The 19434-nt window shown below is 36.6% G+C and overlaps 1 protein-coding gene and 1 long non-coding RNA gene across 4 annotated transcripts; one reads left to right on the forward strand and one right to left on the reverse strand.

Annotated features, from left to right (window-relative positions):
- Nucleotides 1-58: 58 nt before the first annotated feature.
- LOC308702577 lies at nt 59-2050 on the forward strand. Its single transcript, XR_014031622.1, has 2 exons — nt 59-253; nt 402-2050. It is a non-coding gene; the product is annotated as an uncharacterized lncRNA (long non-coding RNA).
- Nucleotides 2051-5657: 3607 nt separating this feature from the next.
- LOC308702557 (uncharacterized protein) lies at nt 5658-16174 on the reverse strand. 3 transcript variants are annotated; one of them, XM_081385508.1, is made up of 9 exons: nt 14201-16174; nt 13194-13673; nt 12116-12281; nt 10883-11365; nt 9960-10004; nt 8033-8074; nt 7060-7127; nt 6738-6781; nt 5658-6482 (listed from the first exon to the last, which is right to left on the reverse strand). In XM_081385508.1, the coding sequence occupies exons 2-9, from the start codon at nt 13404-13406 to the stop codon at nt 6419-6421; spliced, it is 1125 nt and encodes a 374-aa protein (XP_081241634.1). In that variant the 5' UTR covers nt 13407-13673; nt 14201-16174; the 3' UTR covers nt 5658-6418. The 3 variants fall into 3 exon arrangements, with proteins under 3 accessions (XP_081241634.1, XP_081241633.1, XP_081241635.1); XM_081385507.1 differs by having other exon boundaries at nt 13194-16174; XM_081385509.1 differs by lacking the exon at nt 7060-7127 and having other exon boundaries at nt 6400-6482.
- Nucleotides 16175-19434: the final 3260 nt, after the last annotated feature.

Consider the following 19434-nt stretch of genomic DNA (forward strand, 5'->3'; position numbering starts at 1 on the left):
AATAATCTTAACATAGTTTGTCTTTAATGTAATCTCTTTTGTATTTTGAGACGTAGACAAGGGAAATGAGGGACTTTGCTGTCTCTTAAGAAGAAGACTGTCAGAGGTGTCAGAAAGGTTCCAAGTGGTCCTCCAACAGTATAAGACTGCCTTAGGTCCTGAGGCCTCTGTCCTTCTACATGTTGAAGAGGAAGATCAAAGTGGCCTCAGTAGTCCAGACACCAGTGAGGATGAAGAGGAAAACACAATTTAGGTCATTTATTTATTTATTAATATGTATGTTTGTTAGTTTTTGGAATAACCCCCTAATACTGTTATTCTTAGTAATTTATTTGTGTATTTTATTTATGCTAAAACAGCTGAAATTCAGCCTCTTATTATTGTTTTCTGTATTTCCCCAGATGGAAGCTGAACGAAGGACTGTGTTGAAGGAAATGGACTTGCCCTATATCTGTGTATTATTAGTATGCTGATTTACCTCATCAAAATCTGTGTGCATTATATCTTGTTGAAAATTCAAACTGTAGGTGCGTCCCAATTCGCATACTATCCATCCTAAATAGCATTCGAAAATAGAATTAGTACGTCCCAAATCGTTGAAATGAGTGTTCCAAATATACCCGGATGGTCTACTATTTCCGGTCAGAATCCGAAGTGCAGATCGATGCACACTATAACGGCTAATATTGCCCACAACCCATCGCGCGTTGGACGAGGATTCGGTTAGAACTACAAACACGAGTGAAAAGTGTTAAAAAACTACAGACATGGAGGACGCGTGAATCCAGCGGTTATGTAGAGAGGTTTAGATAAAGGGGTTAGAGTGATTAATTATCAGTATCTAACCTGACGAAAATGTATTTATTCAGTGTTGTCTACATTATATTGCATCTGCAGATGCATTGTGGACTTTTGTAAAGATACGTTTTAGCCATTAACTTTTACATCATTATATTCAAATTGCAAACACATGAGGAGAGTCTCCGCATGAAAGACCCACGACTGGCAGATCAACGTGCAACTACATTTCTCTCCGAAACGGTAGAAAATAAAATTAGATTGAATGGAGAATTTTAACAAGATGATTGACAGGGCAGTTAACGGTGACATGATGCACGCGACAGATCTGTCCATTAAGATGACAAAGTAGTATGTCCCAAAGCTAGTATGTCCTAAATTTAGTAAGCACATTGCACAGTTCAATGAAGATGCACAAACCTACCAGTATAGGTGCACCAATCTTAGCCAAAAATGTCAACTTAGCATGTATGATATTACCAGATGTAATTACTGGGCTCACATGATATTTGGGTAGTGTATTCATACTCTTTTAAGAGAGACTCCCCTTGATTGTGGTGACCCTGTGACCTTTCCTTTTGCACCAACATCAGGCCAAACTTTTGACTTGCATACAACAAATGTTATGAACCAATTTTTGTATTTTGCTGAGCAATGAATCATGTCATTTTTGTTGACCTCATGACATTCCCTGTAGCACAACCATTAGACCAGAATGTAAAATTTGACATTGTATTTGATATTGTCTAATTGTGCAGATTGCCATGAAATCTTGTAAGCACATGATGACTTTGGTGACCTCATGACCATTCCTTTATCATCACATTTAGGCCATGATGTAAAAACTCATTCTTGATTACTTGCATTTCTCCACATTTACTTATTCTGCGGTGCAGCAGCAGTGTCTGTGTCTGTCTATGTCATTTTTTTTTTCAGAGGCTGCCTATGGATCGCTATTTGATTGAGTGTATTATACTGTAGGATATAACTGTTGTGTAATTTTATATTACTGCACAGATGCATTATAGTATGTAACAGAAAAATACACTGTTTTTTTGTTATGATTATTCTTTATTGTATATTATTACAGATGACTTGATTCTCTTTTCTGCTGGAGCTTTTCAAGTGAACTTAACCTCACAGTCCAGTGTTTTTTAAATACAGCCTTATGGCTTGTTTGACAAATATGCATTTGGTGTATTTTCAGTAGTATTGTTGTAAAAGACAAGAAATAAAGTATTTCCAAAGATGAGCATTTTATGTTTTTTTCTTTTTCATCCATTATTATTGAAAAATAAGATTTTATATTTTTATGGTTGATAAAAGTCAATAGCTGGAGAAAAAAAACATCACGTATTTATATGTGGAATTTTTTTTAATTTAACATCACACTGCATTATTAATTCATTACTTTAATGCATGTCTTTTTACTTATTTTCAAACCAACCTGGCTTGTAATTAAACAAGATCGATCTAGTATAATAAGTAATGTGTATCTAAGGTGTGTTAAGGCATGTTACAGTTTTACTCGATTGCTGAAACACTAACCCTAACCCTAAAATTTCAAAACCATAACACCATTCATCAAAAAGCACACCCTTTTCCCCAAACTATAAACACTATTCCCCAGTTTTGACACATGAGTAAGATTTCTTGAACTTTCACTGCAAAACTTTACACACATATCCCTTCATTTATCATTGCCGTACACAATGTTGTAATTTAGAAAGCACTAGCATTCAGCACAGCTTCAGCTCAATTAGCACACAATCACCCAGGAGGAAACACAAAGAGTCAAAACTGGTCACACAGCAATCGAGAACCTTCAATATATCGATGAAAGGGATAAGATGAGAGGGGGAGGAGAAGGGGGAGGGCAAAAAGACAAGCAGTCTCAGATGAGATTTGTGCCTTTTTAGTTGACCATGTTCTTGTCCATGGTAGGCTATGACTAAGGAGGCTGGGCGACGAGTACAGCCAAACTTGAGAGTCACTTCACCGTCGCTTCCATTACAGTTTTTCTCAATTGTTTACACACAAATACTGGTACTTGAGACACAATGAGCACAACATGTAACGCATTCACGAACCCCCTGAACCAATTCTGCGAAACTACAAGGACAATTCCTGCTTTACACTCAAATTGCAGTTCTAAAACCATTTTCAAAACACTACACACAATTCTCTGCTTATGGCACAATTTTCATGCAGAAAATCTCTTGTTTTCACAAGGAACACACTGCCATTCAAATATGCACACTGACTCTTCATATGGGCAAACACCCGTCACACAGTTTTACAATTAACAATCAGAGCTTTAGCATAAAAGAGCAACAGGTCAGCTCTTCAATGGGGCAATGGATGCCAACATTTTTTACTGTAAATGTACACAGGCAATTCTTCTGTTGTTTTGTATGTAGACAACTCTATGTACAACTTTTTAATTGGTTGGGATGTACACTGTGTACATTGTTTTTGTGGGAACAATAAAATGTATTTGTTACCGTGTATTTGTGTGTTCTGAGTATAAAAACAATATTCTCAGATATTTTACAACATTTATGTATGTACTGTCTGTAGTAAGTGTAACACTGAACAAGAAAATACCTAAGTCATTATGATGGATGGAGAAGAAGTGTTTTCCATTCATCATAGTGTTTTACACTGAACACATCAGTGTTCAACTGGTTCTTATAAATGTCTATTCATATGATGGTTTGTGTGTGTCATTTGAAAACAAAATACCATTTTGAGAAGAAATAACATTGTTTTGAATGTAAAGTTTCATTTTGCAGGAGAATTGAGGGGTTTTGCCCATTGTGTGTGTGTTTTTTGATTTGTGTGTAGAGTTCTGAGAATATGAGGCATGCTTTCAGAAAATGTGTGTAAACAATCAAGAAAAACTGTATCAGAAACTTCAGGGAGGAAAAAAGGTACAGTAGGGGTCAGACTGCTCTCTACTGTAACTTTTGAGTGCTGTACTCTGTGCTGTGACTACACATACTGTACATGTATGGTGGCTGTTGCACTATACTACTTTAATGAAAAGAAATGCATCAAATTGCCTCACATACAGATATATGCTTCCATTTTATAAAAAGGATGCATTATCAGTGCTTCTAATTTTGTAGGACACGATGGATTGGAAGAAGTCTGCCTGCACATTTCATTTCATGCGTCCCAGGGGATTTTACCCCCAATGACTGGTTAGGACCAAAGATGGGATGCTGGAGCAGAATCATCTTTATTGGTGTTATTTGGTGTATTGTTTTGTATTAAGGAATGAAAAAAAAAAAATTTTTGTTGTGTTTGAATTTTTGAATTTTTGAATTTTTGTTGTGTTCATCATGTGAAAACGTTTTTGAAGGAGAGAACCACAACCAACATCGCTTGCGTATTACCGCATTAGTTTTTGTAGTATTGGTTTGCATGTAGCCTATCTCACCAGTGTGTATTGTAGAGTGTGTTTGTTTTTGAGATTCTACATGGCTCCTAAAAAAACTACAGTTTGTGTATATAGTGATAGTAATGATCAAAATAAAAAAAAATCGCTAGGATCTCAGGTCATTAAGTATATTTAACTGATATTGTAGTTGTAGGACAACCATCAGGGCCATCTCCAATGTACGCTATTTATAAACTACAATTCCCACAAGAGACGCGCCATAGAACTTCTTACAAAGTGTACAAATCAGCCACCATACTTGTAGTTCTTCTGGTTTCCCGACCAGGGTTATAAAAATGTGTCTTTACTATTATATATATCAAGAAACATACATTATACAGCCAAAACATACATTATGCTGCATTTAGATGATCAGGGTGAAACAAAATCGCCAGGATTTAACATCTGTGGTTTTAGCTGGTAGGCTATAGGCTGTAGCCTACAGTAGAAATGAATTCGAGTTTGTCGGCGGGAGTTTAGTCCTTCAAAGAGCGACCTTTAATTTTTTATTATTATTATTTAATTATGGCCTCCACGTGTTTGTTTTGCCCCCTGCCCTGATGAATGTAATAAACTGCTGTGTATAAATATGTCAGCATTAGGAGACAAAATGTGCGATATACTGTCCAGATCAAGACCTTCACAATAAATCAATATTTGTCTTTTAACTAGTGACAAAAACTGTTCTATTCTAGAAGCTAAAATCATGGTGATCCATGTATCTTTATAATTAAATCAGTGTGTGTGTGTGTGTGTGAGAGAGAGAGAGAGAGAGAGAGAGAGAGAGAGAGAGAGAGAGAGAGAGAGAGAGAGAGAGAGATCACGTGTGTGAGAGAGATCAAAGTGTGACAGATGGAACTGGTACTTCAGCCAACAAGCGGCTCCGCACAGTTCTATGCTTTATCTTTTGAAATATATAAAACCATTTATTTTATTTGGATTAAATATGCATGTTTTTTTCATCAGATTTACCAATTGTTATAATTTGTTTGTGCTGGTCAATTATGAACAATAGATAAAACTGAACTGCAAGCAAAAACTTGGGGCCGAGGGGTCACTGTTTCAAATATTTGAGGGGCTCCTCCCCAAACAAATGTAACCTCACTCCAATTTTTTTATAAAACTTGAAGGCCCTGATTAAATTATATATAGGCTACATTTTCATTTAAAAAGAATCCACTTGTAAAGTTAAACAAATTCCACATATAAATATACTCAATGAAGGTTGTTTCTTTTGTCTCAACCACATCATCATATTGTTTTGAATTTGATGTATGGAAAAGTAAAAACAAAAATTATCATCTTTTGCAAGTGTTATCATAGTGTATTTGTGGTCTTTCACAAAAATATAAGTGAAAATACACCAAATGCTTATGTATTGCTTTATTACTCACAAGAGGCTTAAAGGGTGATCAAACAAATTTATTGACAAGGTGCATGACAAGTAGAAACTATATAGTCTTTGGCAATTGGAACACATCGAAACATCGTTCTTTTAAAGGTGTACTGTAGAGAAATGCATGATATGAAGAGGGATATCCCCTACATGGAGCCGACACTGGTGGTGGTGAAGGGGTGAGTAGCAATGCTGAGATCTGGATGAATGTGGAGCTCTTCTCCTGATGAGCACAGCGGAGGGACCTATGACACGATTGGCTCAAGAGGGTTGAGAAGAAAATACATTTGGTTTAAGACGTAAAACGCCCAGTCAGCTGATGAGTTTGGAGTAGAAGAGAGTGAGAGAGAATGTAAAAGATATAAAGTAATGAGTGAGTATAAAGAAGGTCAGTCTTATTTGTTGAACTTCATATTTAAGCTTCATGTCAAACAAGCCATAAGGCTGTATTTCTTAACAGTGCACAGTGAGGTTAAGTGAACTTTGAAAAGCACAGACAACAGAACATGAAATCAAGTTACGCGTCAACTGTAATAAAATAAAAGTGCAATGTATAATCATGAAATATGAAAACATGCTTTTGAATAACATCTGAAGAAGAAAATTCAGTTGGATTAAGTACATTTCTAGTACAGCCCTCTCGAGATTAAACTCCAGGTCACATTCTTGGAGATTTTCACCTTTTCATTACTACAGAAAGATGAGATACGACTTCAAATGCAAAACAGAAACAATTGAATAAATACGCTGAAACCAAAATGGAGTTCAAAACATACATTTTATTTATTTTCATTATTTCGGAGAGAATCCTTTGGCTGCCAGGACTGGGCCCACTGCTCACCACTAAAAACAGAAGGGAATTTTTAGGGAATAACAGTTTAATTTTCCATCTATGAAGGACCACCACCTTCATGCATGCATTAATGGTGGTGGTCCTTCATAGATGGAAAATGAAACTGTTATAGTTCTGTAATGATGTGTGCTTTACACTTGTTATAATGCTTGTTTAATCTGAAACAGAACGGATTAATAGAAAAAGTATTGTAGCCAACCCCCCTATCTCTAATTCATAAAGCAGAAGAACAGAGAAATACTTACCATACTGGACAGGGCTCCCAGTCAACCAACATTTCTGCTTTGCCCTATCAAGAAAAATAAATAAATAATTCCATTCTTAGCATAAGGCTATTATGTCTGGTTATAGGCACTGAGTTTCATTGATACAATGGGTCATTATTTTCAGTAGACACTCCTTTCTAAACTGTAATTCAAAAAAGACCAAACACATAAAAAGCATCTACCTAACAATTATGGTATGTATACTGTAATATGTATTTGCCAACTCACAAGGAAGTTTCTAAATCCTATATTGCACTCTGCATACTGCCTACACTCTGCAGTTCCTTTATGACTGTCTAACCTTTCTCACTCTTTCTCTTACTACACTCCTGATGGGGAAAGCCTCTAGGCGAGTGTGGTAGGAGCAATCTGTGAACAAAAACACGTTTCAAATACTTATTAGTTAGTTTAGGAACAAAATAAACACAACTATGAAGACTTACAACTATGAATCACTTTGTGATTTTCTAGGCTGATATGGCTAGGAACTATACTCTCATTCCTGCGTAATAATCAAGAAACTTTGCTGCCGTACCATGAGTCCAGCAGACGTAATGATATGACGCAGCGCCTGAAAATAGTCCCCAGCTCGGTAGACTAGGGTCGACCATTTTCAGGCGCTGCTACATATTACTGTATTTTGACTGTACAACTATGGGGGAGTTGTAAAATGAGCCTATTTCCAAAAAAAGTGGAGTATCCCTTTAAGTAGGGAGCAGACTTGCAAGGATGACAACAAGTGATGTTTATCACTAATCAAAACATGTACCATGGAACCAAATCACTAATTTCCAATGTGGTATGCTTGCTTGAATAACCATACTACTGCTAAGCCACAGCTCACAACTGAGAATACTCCACTGCTGCTGCTTCTACTACTACAATGCATTTTGGTCAAATTAGACTAATTAAGCCTGTTGGATTTTATAGGTTGTCAATTGTACTAATCTCACTATTACTATTATGTACTACTATTATTATTATTATTATTATTATTACTATTCTATATCTATTATGAATAATCATGGTTATGTGTGCTACGCTGGACTAGCTGGACTGGTCAAGACATTTACATATTGTTGCCCTGTTGCGGGTCGCTAAGTCGCTTTGGATAAAAGCTTTTGCTAAATGATTAAATAAATAAATAAAATTTTGACTAATTGTCTGTTTTAAGTAGTTAAAAAAAAGCAATGGAACTATAGCAAATAAACCGGGGTAAAAGTTGCAATGTATAGCAAAGTATCAATCATTGCATTTACATGCAATGCACTTACTCTTTTGTGACCTTTTCCTTTCCGGCATATGCCTTGGTCCCCCTGTGAGAAAAAACAAAAAACAAAAAAACACATTTACATTAATTAGACAAAATGCACTTTGTAATGTCTTTTCAACATAAATATGTGTCCCTGACTCCCTGGTGTGTCTAGAGAGTAGAGACCCCTGAAATATGGAAAAAGACCATCCTCTATTTCAGTTAATGTGTCTGCAAACACGCTGTTTATATTTGGCTCCACATTTTACATGACATGCAGGCTGAGGCTCATTAGAATAGTAATCATAGTAGGCTTATAGAATACTCCATCTAAAACGACTCGTTTCAGACAGGGTCTGCATAAAGGACCAGTTCAAGATAAATAAGGATTTTTTTTTAAGGATAATGCAAAGCTACTCTAGTGGACTATCAGAACAAAAATATAGAACTGGAAATTAGCATAATAGGTCCCCTTTAAATTCTATTTGCGTAATTCATTTATTTACTTAAAGGGTTAGTTCACCCAAATATGAAAATTCTGTCAGTAATTACTCACCCTCATGTTGTTCTTCCAACCCCGTAAGACCTTCGTTCATCTTCGGATCACAAATTAAGATATTTTTGATTAAATCTGAGAGCTGGATCACATTTCCATAGGCTACTAAGGGATTGAAACTTGCTGGCCCAGAAAATGTATTAAAGAGATTGTTAATATAGTCCAAGTGACTCCAGTTGCTCAATCTTAAAGGAGTCATAACCTGTAATTTTCACTTTTCCACGAGAATCAATGTATGTTATGATTGCCTAACGATTATACACTGGCCGGGAAGCCGATATTTAAAAGTGAAGCGTTTGTTTACCCCAGGATTCATCAACCAGCAAGCGTGCACGCGCACTCAAATACGAGATTTTAATTTCAGCCCCGACTTGACGTCATGACGGGGCAGGATATACCATATATGGACACCGCAGACCTATGCCGCGGGAAGCCTGCCCTGCCCCTTACCCCCTCATATTCAATTCAGTCGCGAAAGATGCAGAAACGTAGTGCACACGTGAGTTGCTCTGTTGTTGACTGCCAGAATCAACATGTAAATGTGTTTTCTCTACCAAGAACGGACCTAGCTATCAGGGACCAGTGGATTAAATTCATTTTTAATGACGCGGTTCCTACAACCCTTCCCACTGGCTTAACGTTTGGTGTCTGTGCTAACTAAACATTTTACGCCGGAATCCTTCACAAATTTGGGGCAATATCAGGCGAAGTTGGCATCGAAGCTCGGGAAAAAGGGGCCATTTTCAACAATCAGAGACTTGCCTGCAATTGAAACGGTAAAGGCCCGTTCACACCAAGCACGATAACTATAAAGATAACGATAAAGATAACTATATATGTGTCCACACCAGCGACCGATAACGGACTTTTTATTCTAAGCACGCGCGCGCCCGGATGATCCAGATCCATTTTAAATGCGCGAGACCTTTAAATTAGAATGGATTCTGATTGGCTGTCAGTGTTTTATCGTTCGACAGCTGGAAAAAAATCGTTCTGAAAGTGATCCCTATGATATCGTTCCTCATATCTTTATCGTTATAGTTGTGGTGTGAACTCTGTTATTCTTTAATATGGAGAACGATTTTTAGAATTATATCTTTATCGTTATCTTTATAGTTATCATCCTTGGTGTGAACGGGCCTTAAGACTGTGTTTTTATTGCTCTACTGTGTGTAACAAACAGCAGCTAACTGCTAATGTGGCTATTGTATGCTAGCGGGAGTATTAGCTTCGAGGTAAACATGAATGTTGGAACAACATGAGGGAGAGTAATTACTGACAGAATTTTCATTTTTGGGTGAACTAACCCTTTAAGAGAATCTGCTTGACTAATGAGCTATGGTAACAGTTATCAGAACCACCAATAATTACCCAACAAACATTATTTACATACCTGACTTTTTCTTTTTGCGACTTGCAACTGTGCCCCTGGCTGACCCTGTGAAGACAGCAATGGGTTTGGAGAAAGAAAATTACTCATATACCAAATAAATCTTTAACTTATTATTTAAAATACTGAAAGACCACAACGTCGCACAAGTGTGGCAGTACATGTATTAATAGGTGTAAAGTACATGTAGTCTTATTGCGATTGAATTAAGGTTGCTCCATTTACTCCACGTGTTTCACTTTCTCGCTTATGTCCATCCTGTTTGTGATAATCCTAATTTGTTTCAACAAGAGCTGATCCTTCGCTGACTTGATCAAGGAACGCAAGGGGTGGGAAAATGGTGGTGTGGTTGTGAGCATGAAATGTGCTCATCAAATTTCATAGCAATCTGATAAATTGAGATATGTTGCCTTCAAGTTTAGTGTGCATGGGACACTGACATTCCCAATTATTTTGAATATTCAAATTATCCTAATATCTTTAATCTTTAATTTTGGCCAAGTAATTTCAGCATTCGATTAGTAGCATTTTTTTTTACTTTTAGATTTATAATAGACTCACAAAATTCCTTCCAAAAGCCCTAGTACAGAATCGGATAGACCATCTAATTATGTAATATCAGATCAACTTTTCTAGCAGATTATCCATGGAAAATGAGAACCTTGTGAGTTTTAATTTATCAACCAGCAAAAAAGTTATAGCATGGTGTGTTTGAGTTCATTTCCCCTACTTGACATCATGCATCCTGCATTGTGACTATTTCACATGCACACATTGCAATGTCGATGCTGAAAAGAGCCCTAACCTGCATCAAGCTCTATGGGGGAAATAAACTGGAAGTCAAGTAAATTCAAGGTAACCCATTGGTCAAACACTTTAGGCCTTTACAAATATAAACTGTAACTCTTTAAATTTGTTCTAATTACCTTGCCCCTCCATTGGGCTCGTCTGCTCCACCTGCCCCTCCACAGGGCTCGTCTGCTCCACCTGCCCCTCCACAGGGCTCGTCTGCTCCACCTGCCCCTCCACAGGGCTCGTCTGCTCCACCTGCCCCTCCACAGGGCTCGTCTGCTCCACCTGCCCCTCCACGGGGCTCGTCTGCTCCACCTGCCCCTCCACGGGGCTCGCCTGCTCCACCTGCCCCTCCACGGGGCTCGCCTGCTCCACCTGCCCCTCCACGGGGCTCGCCTGCTCCACCTGCCCCTCCACGGGGCTCGCCTGCTCCACCTGCCCCTCCACGGGGCTCGCCTGCTCCACCTGCCCCTCCACGGGGCTCGCCTGATCCACCTGCCCCTCCACGGGGCTCGCCTGCTCACCTTCTTCCGGTTGCTTGTTCTCCAATGGGTCACAGGGTGTGAGATGCAGCGTAATCAGCTGATCATCATTGCCACTGGAATCCTGGGTCCAACCTGTGCAAGTTAAACAAGTGTTGTGTTTTGCTTATTTAAAACATAGAGGTTAACCATAAGCTTGATCTGTACCTGTTTTAAGTTTTAATCTGTTTGAATCATATAGGCCTAGTCCAAATTTTGCCCAACCAGATTTGAAGGCACTTTTGATTGCAGGAGAACTATTGAGTGTCAACTGGATGTATTAGATATCTGCAATATATTTGATTGATTTCCAATGACTATAACCAATACAATATATCTTTAAGTCGGGAAAATAAAACCCAAACTGCTCATAATATCTATTCAAAAAATGACAAGTATAATGTTTGTTTACAGTCTGGGTTATGCCTCAAAGTTAGTAGCAGTGTAAGTTTTTGGTGTATCCAGCCAACATTTGATTGTTTTCTTTTTCTTTGTGTTATTTCTGGTAATGCTCTACATTTTAGCGCCGTCCTTGATATTGTTTTATTGATATATATATATATATATATATATATATATATATATATATATATATATATATATATATATATATATATATATATATATATATATATATATATATATATATATATTATCATTTAATTCATTGACCCAGTAACCAAAACGTGTCTTTGCGAATTTCATGTGTTCAATTAGTATGTCCAGATTTTTGTGATTTACAAAAAATTAAGCTCAATGTTAAATCTCCTTTAAGATAATAAAATCTTTTGCGCTCTCAACACAAATTGTGAACTGTGACTTTAAGATACAGTGCATGCATCTCACCTTCACAAAGGTATTCATAAAATGAACCTATCTTCTGAAGGTAGTCCTGGGCATAGGCGGAGAGGGTGCAGCGAGGGGTTAATATTTCACACTTCATTTCTTTTTTTTTGGTCTCCTTTCCAAGAAGCAGAACTGGCTTGTATCCAATGGCATGGAGTTTCTCAAGCTGCAATGACAACATTGTGTATTTTTGCTGTTTAATGAAATAGAAAAACAACATAAAAAATAACTAGGAATATTAATTATTAAGAAAATATAACATTATTAATGACAGCATCCAGGTTACTGCCATTCAGGATTTTTAACCTAATAGTGAGTTTTGCTTTTGTAAAACCAAGTATGTGCAAACAGGAAGGCTCATACAGTAGAAGCAAAAAAAACAAATATATATAGAAAATAAGGTTAAAATATAACTTTTTGTAATATTAGGAGCTTGGGTTTTGCACCTACGTTGATAAGATTATGTAGCCATTGTGCAACTGGACAATGACAATCTAAAGATTTATTTTAAAAAGGCAGAACCTTAGTGATAACATGACCAAATGGGTGAATGCTGCACATATTTACAGTAGACACGTGCACATTGTTGTTTTGAGTAGTACAGTATGAATGCAGTTCATTTGTTATTTCTCATCCACTCGATAAGAAAGTTTGATTATTATATTGCAATTCTGTCACAATACATGCCTGTATTTGTTATGAACTCAAGAATTCCTGAGTATCAATTATATTTGCTGTGTGTTCAAATTTTGCTCTGGTAGATCATTAAGGTCTGTGATGTGTTATGGTGAAGATGTGTTTACTTTAGGGTATTAGCCTACCACTAAAATAAAAACTAAAAATCACAATTACATCTACCTTCAAATTTGATAGTTAAATTGTACTTTTAAATTAGTTCTGATGACACAGGGAGGACAAAGTATCATTAGAAAAAAATAATTTAACTTTATCTATATTGGCAAAAAATACTGTCTTTCTGACCTTGCGCTGGCATGCTCACTTAATAACAAATGGTACCACTGAATGTACTTCCTAGATGATCTGGAAAGTTTAATGTCATGTATGAAATTGTACGTACCAGGATATTGGCTTCATCCTTGATGGATGCAATGTTGTGGTTTTTCTTACGACCAACCACCCATTCATCTCGCTTCTCATCAAACCTCTGAAGCTTCTTCTTGAGGCGCTGCTTCTGAGGTTGCTCCTTTTTACAGTGTGAACAGACCTTTTGTGCACAAAATAAAATGCCCTGACAAAAAGGGCAGTTCTTTTTTGTAGACCCCCCCGGCATTATAACAGTCAGATACAGACAGACAGACAGACAGACAGACAGACAAAGATGGATAAGAGACAAGTAGACAAAGACAGACAGAGAGAAAAGAACGAGCAATAGATAAAGACTGTGAGATAGATGGAGAGAGAAATATAGATATTGAGAACAGAGAGAATGTGAGATATAGAAAATAAAGAAGAGATTGAGGTTGGCTCTTAAAAGTGCCTTTGGGTTTTGAAATCAGGTGTGGCTATAGGTTCGGACAGGTGATGTGTTTGACAGGATCTGCATGGAGAACAACAGAAAATGTTGATTATGTAGTGTTTATGTACCCTATTAATGACCCTAATAGTGAGTGATTCCCATTTTCTTATAAATACTTAAAATAAATAAATACAGATTCACGTTGCTCCTATTTCCTGTGCGCGTAATTTTTTTTTAAAGGCGCGCGCGCGTAACATGTGCCTGGGGTTCGACATCCCAGATTAAAAGGCAGCGTTATGTGCAGTATAAGTTTAGACCAAGTGATAATATTGTTATTACTGACACATTACAGTGACACTGTGGGTGAACCACGATGATCGAGAGAAAATTACATATTTTAGATAACTAACGTTAGAGTTAGCATGTTGAAGTTGGCTATCCATTTAGCAAGCCTAATTTCACAGGATTTTTTTCTGATAATGAGCAAACCTTGGACGGGCTTTAATTCGTTGCCCTAACGTGTAAATCATGTGAATCTAATATGGCAAATGCATCAATTATTTATAGCAAAACGTGATCGTTACGTACGAATGAGCCTAGCAACTTACCTGGAAAGTGGTTTGAGCGCAATGAGAAATCACTGAAGAAATCACCCAATTACAGGGCGGGCTGGCTCCGTCTCCATAGCAACGGAAGCTGATGATCATGGGTAATACTGGAAACAAATAAAACTGATGGCCATAACACATAGTATTGTTGAATTATCAAGCACACTTTCGCGTGTGTGTTGAAAAAAGATGAGGATATCATTAAAAGAGAATCGGTGGCGGGTCCTCAGTTTTATCTGTCGTCATCCATAGTAACGGTCGATAAGGCTCGTGGGAAATGTAGTTACTGTTAGATTTGACACGCCAAACCGATGGAAAACCGGTATTTTTCAGCAAAGAAACAGGAATATTTAGAAGCAATAGCCGTAACTCAACTTTGCACTCGCATTCAGGAATAATATACATATTTTTTTAATGTAAGGAAGCACTGACGATGGTTTACAATGTTGAGTAGCCTACCGATTATAATTTAAAAAGCAATAAAACAAGGATTAAAATCTCCTGATTAAATGATGGGCAAAGTAGCCCCTAAAGTTTTCTAAATGAATCACAAAAAAAAATAAAAATAACAATACTGTGTTTTGAAAGAAAAACGTGGTGCAGGCACGAAAAAGACGTCCCATTGAAATACATTAGATTGAAAGTCGTGCTGAGTGACACGAAAAAAGGAAGGAAATTCGTGCCCATGGACACGAATCAATTTGTGTTGAGTAGCCTATACCGAATATAAAGTAATAAAAACGAGGATTGAAATCACCTGATTAAATGTTGAGTAATGTAGCCCTTAAAGTCTGCAAAATTAATAACAATTGAGAAAAAACAATAGCCTACCGTGCTCTCGAAAAAAAACGTGGTGCAGGCACGAAAAATACGTCCCATTGAAATACATTAGATTGAAAGTCGTGCTGAGTGACACGAAAAAAAGAAGGAAATTCGTGCCTATGAACACGAATCAATAGATTCATGTTGAGTAGCCTATACCGAATATAAAGCAATAAAAACGAGGATTAAAATCACCTGATTAAATGTTGTGTAATGTAGCCCTTAAAGTCTGCAAAATTAATAACAATTGAGAAAAAACAATACGGTGCTCTCGAAAAAAAAACGTGGTGCAGGCACGAAAAATACGTCCCATTGAAATACATTGGATTGAAAGTCGTGCTGAATGACACGAAAAAAAGAAGAAAATTTGAGCCCATGGACACTAATAAATAGATTCATGTTGAGTAGCCTATACCGAATATAAAGCAATAAAAACAAGGATTAAAATCTCCTGATTAAATGTTGTGTAATGTAGCCCTTAAAGTTGGCAAAATGAATACCAATTGAGAAAAAACAACTCTCGAAAGAAAAACGTGGTGCAAGCACGAAAAATACGCCCCATTGAAATACATTAGATTGAAAGTCGTGCTGAGTGACACGAAAAAAATGAAATGCCTTTGGACACGAATAAATTCGTGTTGAGTAGCCTACCGAATAGGCTACAATACAACGAGGATTAAAATCTCCTGATTAAATGTTGAGCAATGTAGCCCTTAAATTTTGCAAAAGGAATAGCCAAACATTTGAGAAAAAAAATAGTGTGTTCTCGAAAGAAAGACGTGCAAGCACGAAAAATACGTCCCATTGAAATACATTGAATGTCGTGCTGAGTGACACGAAAAAAATAAGGATATTTGTGCCCTTGGACACGAATAAATAGATTAATGTTGAGTAGCCTACCGAATATAAAGCAATAAAAACGAGGATTAAAATCTATTGATTAAATATTGAGTAATGTAGCTCTTAAAGTTTGCAAAATGAATAACAATTGAGAAAAAAAACAATACTGTGCTCTCGAAAGAAAAACGTGGTGCAGGCACGAAAAATACGTCCCATTGAAATACATTAGATTGAAAGTCGTGCTGAGTGACACGAAAAAATGGGGAAAATCGTGTCCACGAACACGAATCAATAGATTAAATTTCGTGACTATGTCACGAACTGCCGTGAGACTGGGTTGAAACAAGCCGTGGAGTGAAAAAACTGTGGTTAAAGAACTTCACTGAAGAGATTCAACTGTCTGTGGGACGAAAAAACAAACATTTTTCAAAAAAGGGCCTTTGACTGAATAATTTCACTCCTGAGCTTTACAAAAGACAATATCCTTCAAATAAAATATGATAACCGCCAGTACCATCTGAATAAATATCTCCAGTTTAGGAGTAATTTGAATATGGCAAACCCAGTTCAGGTGAATGAATGTATAGTTCGGCTGGCATCCAGGCTAGGTATGTTTATTTATTTGACGGGAAATAAACTCTTATTCTGAAACATTCTCTCTGTACTGATTACGTTATTGTGATTTTCCCATCTTATATTGGAGCAAAGAGTAAAAAAGAGCTGAAACTTATTCAGTGAATATAATTAGCTCTTGTTGAAGCCACTAGAAATCTTCCACCAGCAGAGGTCAGAGTCACAATAGCAATGAATGACCATCAGTCTTCAAATGTCTTTTGACGTTCTTGCTCTCTGAGCTCAATGAATGAGGTTTATTCTCTTGTGTCGATGTTATTATTATTATTATTATTATTATTATTATTATCCTTTATTTTTCCAGGAAGGTCCCATTGAGATTAAAAGAAATCTCTTCCTCCAGGGAGTCCTGGCAAGATGGCCATACTACAAGTCACACATTTACAAACATATGACACATATAAAACATTCTAGACAGTCAAAGCACAACATTCATCATAAATCAATAAATTAAGTAAAACAGCAACATGATTCATTCATTTTAGACTGCAGTAAATTTTTAAATATATTCAAAGGTTAAAGCAGTAGTGTGTGTGTGTGTGTGTGTGTGTGTGTGTGTGTGTGTGTGTGTGTGTGTGTGTGTGTGTGTGTGTGTGTGTGTGTGTGTGTGTGTGTATCAGAAGAGCCTGTCAGAAAACACACAGATCATCTCGGATCTGACACCAGTAACTGATCATAATTCCTCATTCAACACTGATTTCACCAAAACCATCATGCAGTTGAACAAGGTCATTAGGTTACAAGATTAATGAATTAACATAAAAATGTCAAATGATATAATGAAATGAAATGTGTTCATCATGTAATTTGGTGCCAATAGATGAATCTGCTGACTATAATTGTACTAGAAATGTGTCATAGACACTAAATTAAATCAATAATCTTTTTATTTCTCATGTGTGTGTGTGTGTGTGTGTGTGTGTGTGTGTGTGTGTGTGTGTGTGTGTGTTTTTTAAATATATATAATTATTTAATTGAATGTTATTTAATGTTCAGCCAATCAGTATTTCAATCACTTATTTGAAACATTTGAAAGACATTTATTATTATAGTGTGTGATCCAGCACATGTTTTAGAGTCAGCTCTTGTGTTATTTAGTTCAGTAAATGTGTTTGAACTGAAGGCTTGTGGTTTAATGTGCTGGCCGGATGTTTAGTTAATAATGTGTGTTTGTGTTCGTGAGAGTGTGAGACGAGCATTATTCTCACAACCACAAACAAACCTGAGAACCTCTTAGACGTAGAAACTACATGAAATGAGAGTTTTCTGATGAAGAGGAATCCAGAATGATGTTGTGATGAAACATTTGTTCATGAAATAAACAGTGAGAGTTTCTCTTCCTTTAAGAGGAAGAGGAAGATAAAGAATACACTGAACTTTATCCGGAGAGCGAGACAGAGATGACTACTAAAACCAGTTGGCTTTTGATTTAGCAGTTTAGACTTTGGAAGTAGCTGAACTCTTTAATCAGGAAGTTGCTCTTCTGTGTCTGAAGAGACGTTTGTTTCTGTCACGTTGTCTTCTCATCTGTGTGTTCTGATCCTGTTTGTCCTGAGCGGTGAGAAACTCTTAACAGATCATTTATTTAAACACAAATACATTTTTACAAGAGATCAAAATGTTTTATCTTTTATAAGTGCATGATTAAACAGGATATGAGATTATATAAAGTCTCTGTCTGATAATGATATATTCTTGTTTCAGGTGTGTTTGGCGCTGGTACAGATGCAGTGAAGTCAGTGTCAGTGACTGAGGGAGATTCTGTCACTCTAAACTCTGATATTAAAGTACAGAGAGATGATCAGATACTGTGGATGTTTGGAGATAAAGAAACTCGTATTGCTGAAATCCACAGACAGAACATCTATATATATGACACTGATATGATATTTGAGAAAACACTCCAGATGGACAGTCAAACTGGATCTCTGACAATCAGAAACATCAGATTTGAACACACTGGACTTTATAAACTACAGATCCTCAGCAGTAGAGGAACTTCATACAAGAGATTCAGTGTTGATGTATACGGTGAGTAAAGTGAATAATATTGTACTTTTTCTCTGAAGTATGTGTTTAATGTTCGGCAAAGACAGTAAAATATGACTGATGATCATTTTTATTTTTTGGTTATAGGGAACTACAAAATAAATTATGTTATGTTATTTTGTCGTATTTTTATTGTTTAATTAAAAAATAATTGTATTATTTTAATGTGATAGTGTTTTAGAAAGTGAGAATATGAAATGCATCAGGAAACTCGACTCCTCGTGTTACTATTGGGTTTTTCTGGTAGAAACATTCACCAAACTTTACAAAACAATATAACTATGAAAATAACATTATCATCCGATTATCTTTTTTAGTATCTTGTTGAAGTTATTGTGGCACATCTGTGTATATTTTTTTCATTTATTGATCTGCAATTATTAAAAATCTTCTGATACTTCATCAATAATATATATATATATATTTGATTTATAGTAATACATCTCTTCTTCGTGTTTTCCAGCTCCTCTTCCCATTCCCATCATCACCAGAGACTCTTCAATCTGTTCATCATCATCGTCATCATCATCCTCATCAGAGTCCAGATGTTCACTGGTGTGTTCAGTGTTGAATGTGAGTCATGTGACTCTCTCCTGGTACAAAGGAATCAGTGTATTGTCCAGCATCAGTGTGTCTGATCTCAGCATCAGTCTCTCTCTACCTCTGGAGGTGGAATATCAGGATAACGACACTTACAGCTGTGTGATCTACAATCCCATCAAAAACCAGACCATACATCTGGACATCAGTCGACTCTGTCACACATGTGAAGGTACGTCAGCGACGACATTTCTGATCTGTTTGTAGGACTGATATTTTCTATTTATTTACTTTACTCAGCTTTTTGTGTCTGAATTCATAATGGAAAGACTGGAAGTTTTTCTCTCTAT

The sequence above is a fragment of the Scardinius erythrophthalmus genome (assembly GCF_964197995.2).
Source record: "Scardinius erythrophthalmus genome assembly, chromosome: 14".
Taxonomy (NCBI): Eukaryota; Metazoa; Chordata; class Actinopteri; order Cypriniformes; family Leuciscidae; genus Scardinius; species Scardinius erythrophthalmus.

Coding starts and splice junctions, on each gene's coding strand:
- LOC308702557 (XM_081385508.1), bottom strand. CDS start 13,406: ATGCCGGGGGGGTCTACAAAAAAGAACTGCCCTTTTTGTCAGGGCATT. Junction 8,075..9,959: donor TCGCAAAAAGAAAAAGTCAG/GTATGTAAATAA, acceptor TTTTTCTCACAG/GGGGACCAAGGCATATGCCG. Junction 6,483..6,737: donor TGGGAGCCCTGTCCAGTATG/GTAAGTATTTCT, acceptor TTCTGTTTTTAG/TGGTGAGCAGTGGGCCCAGT.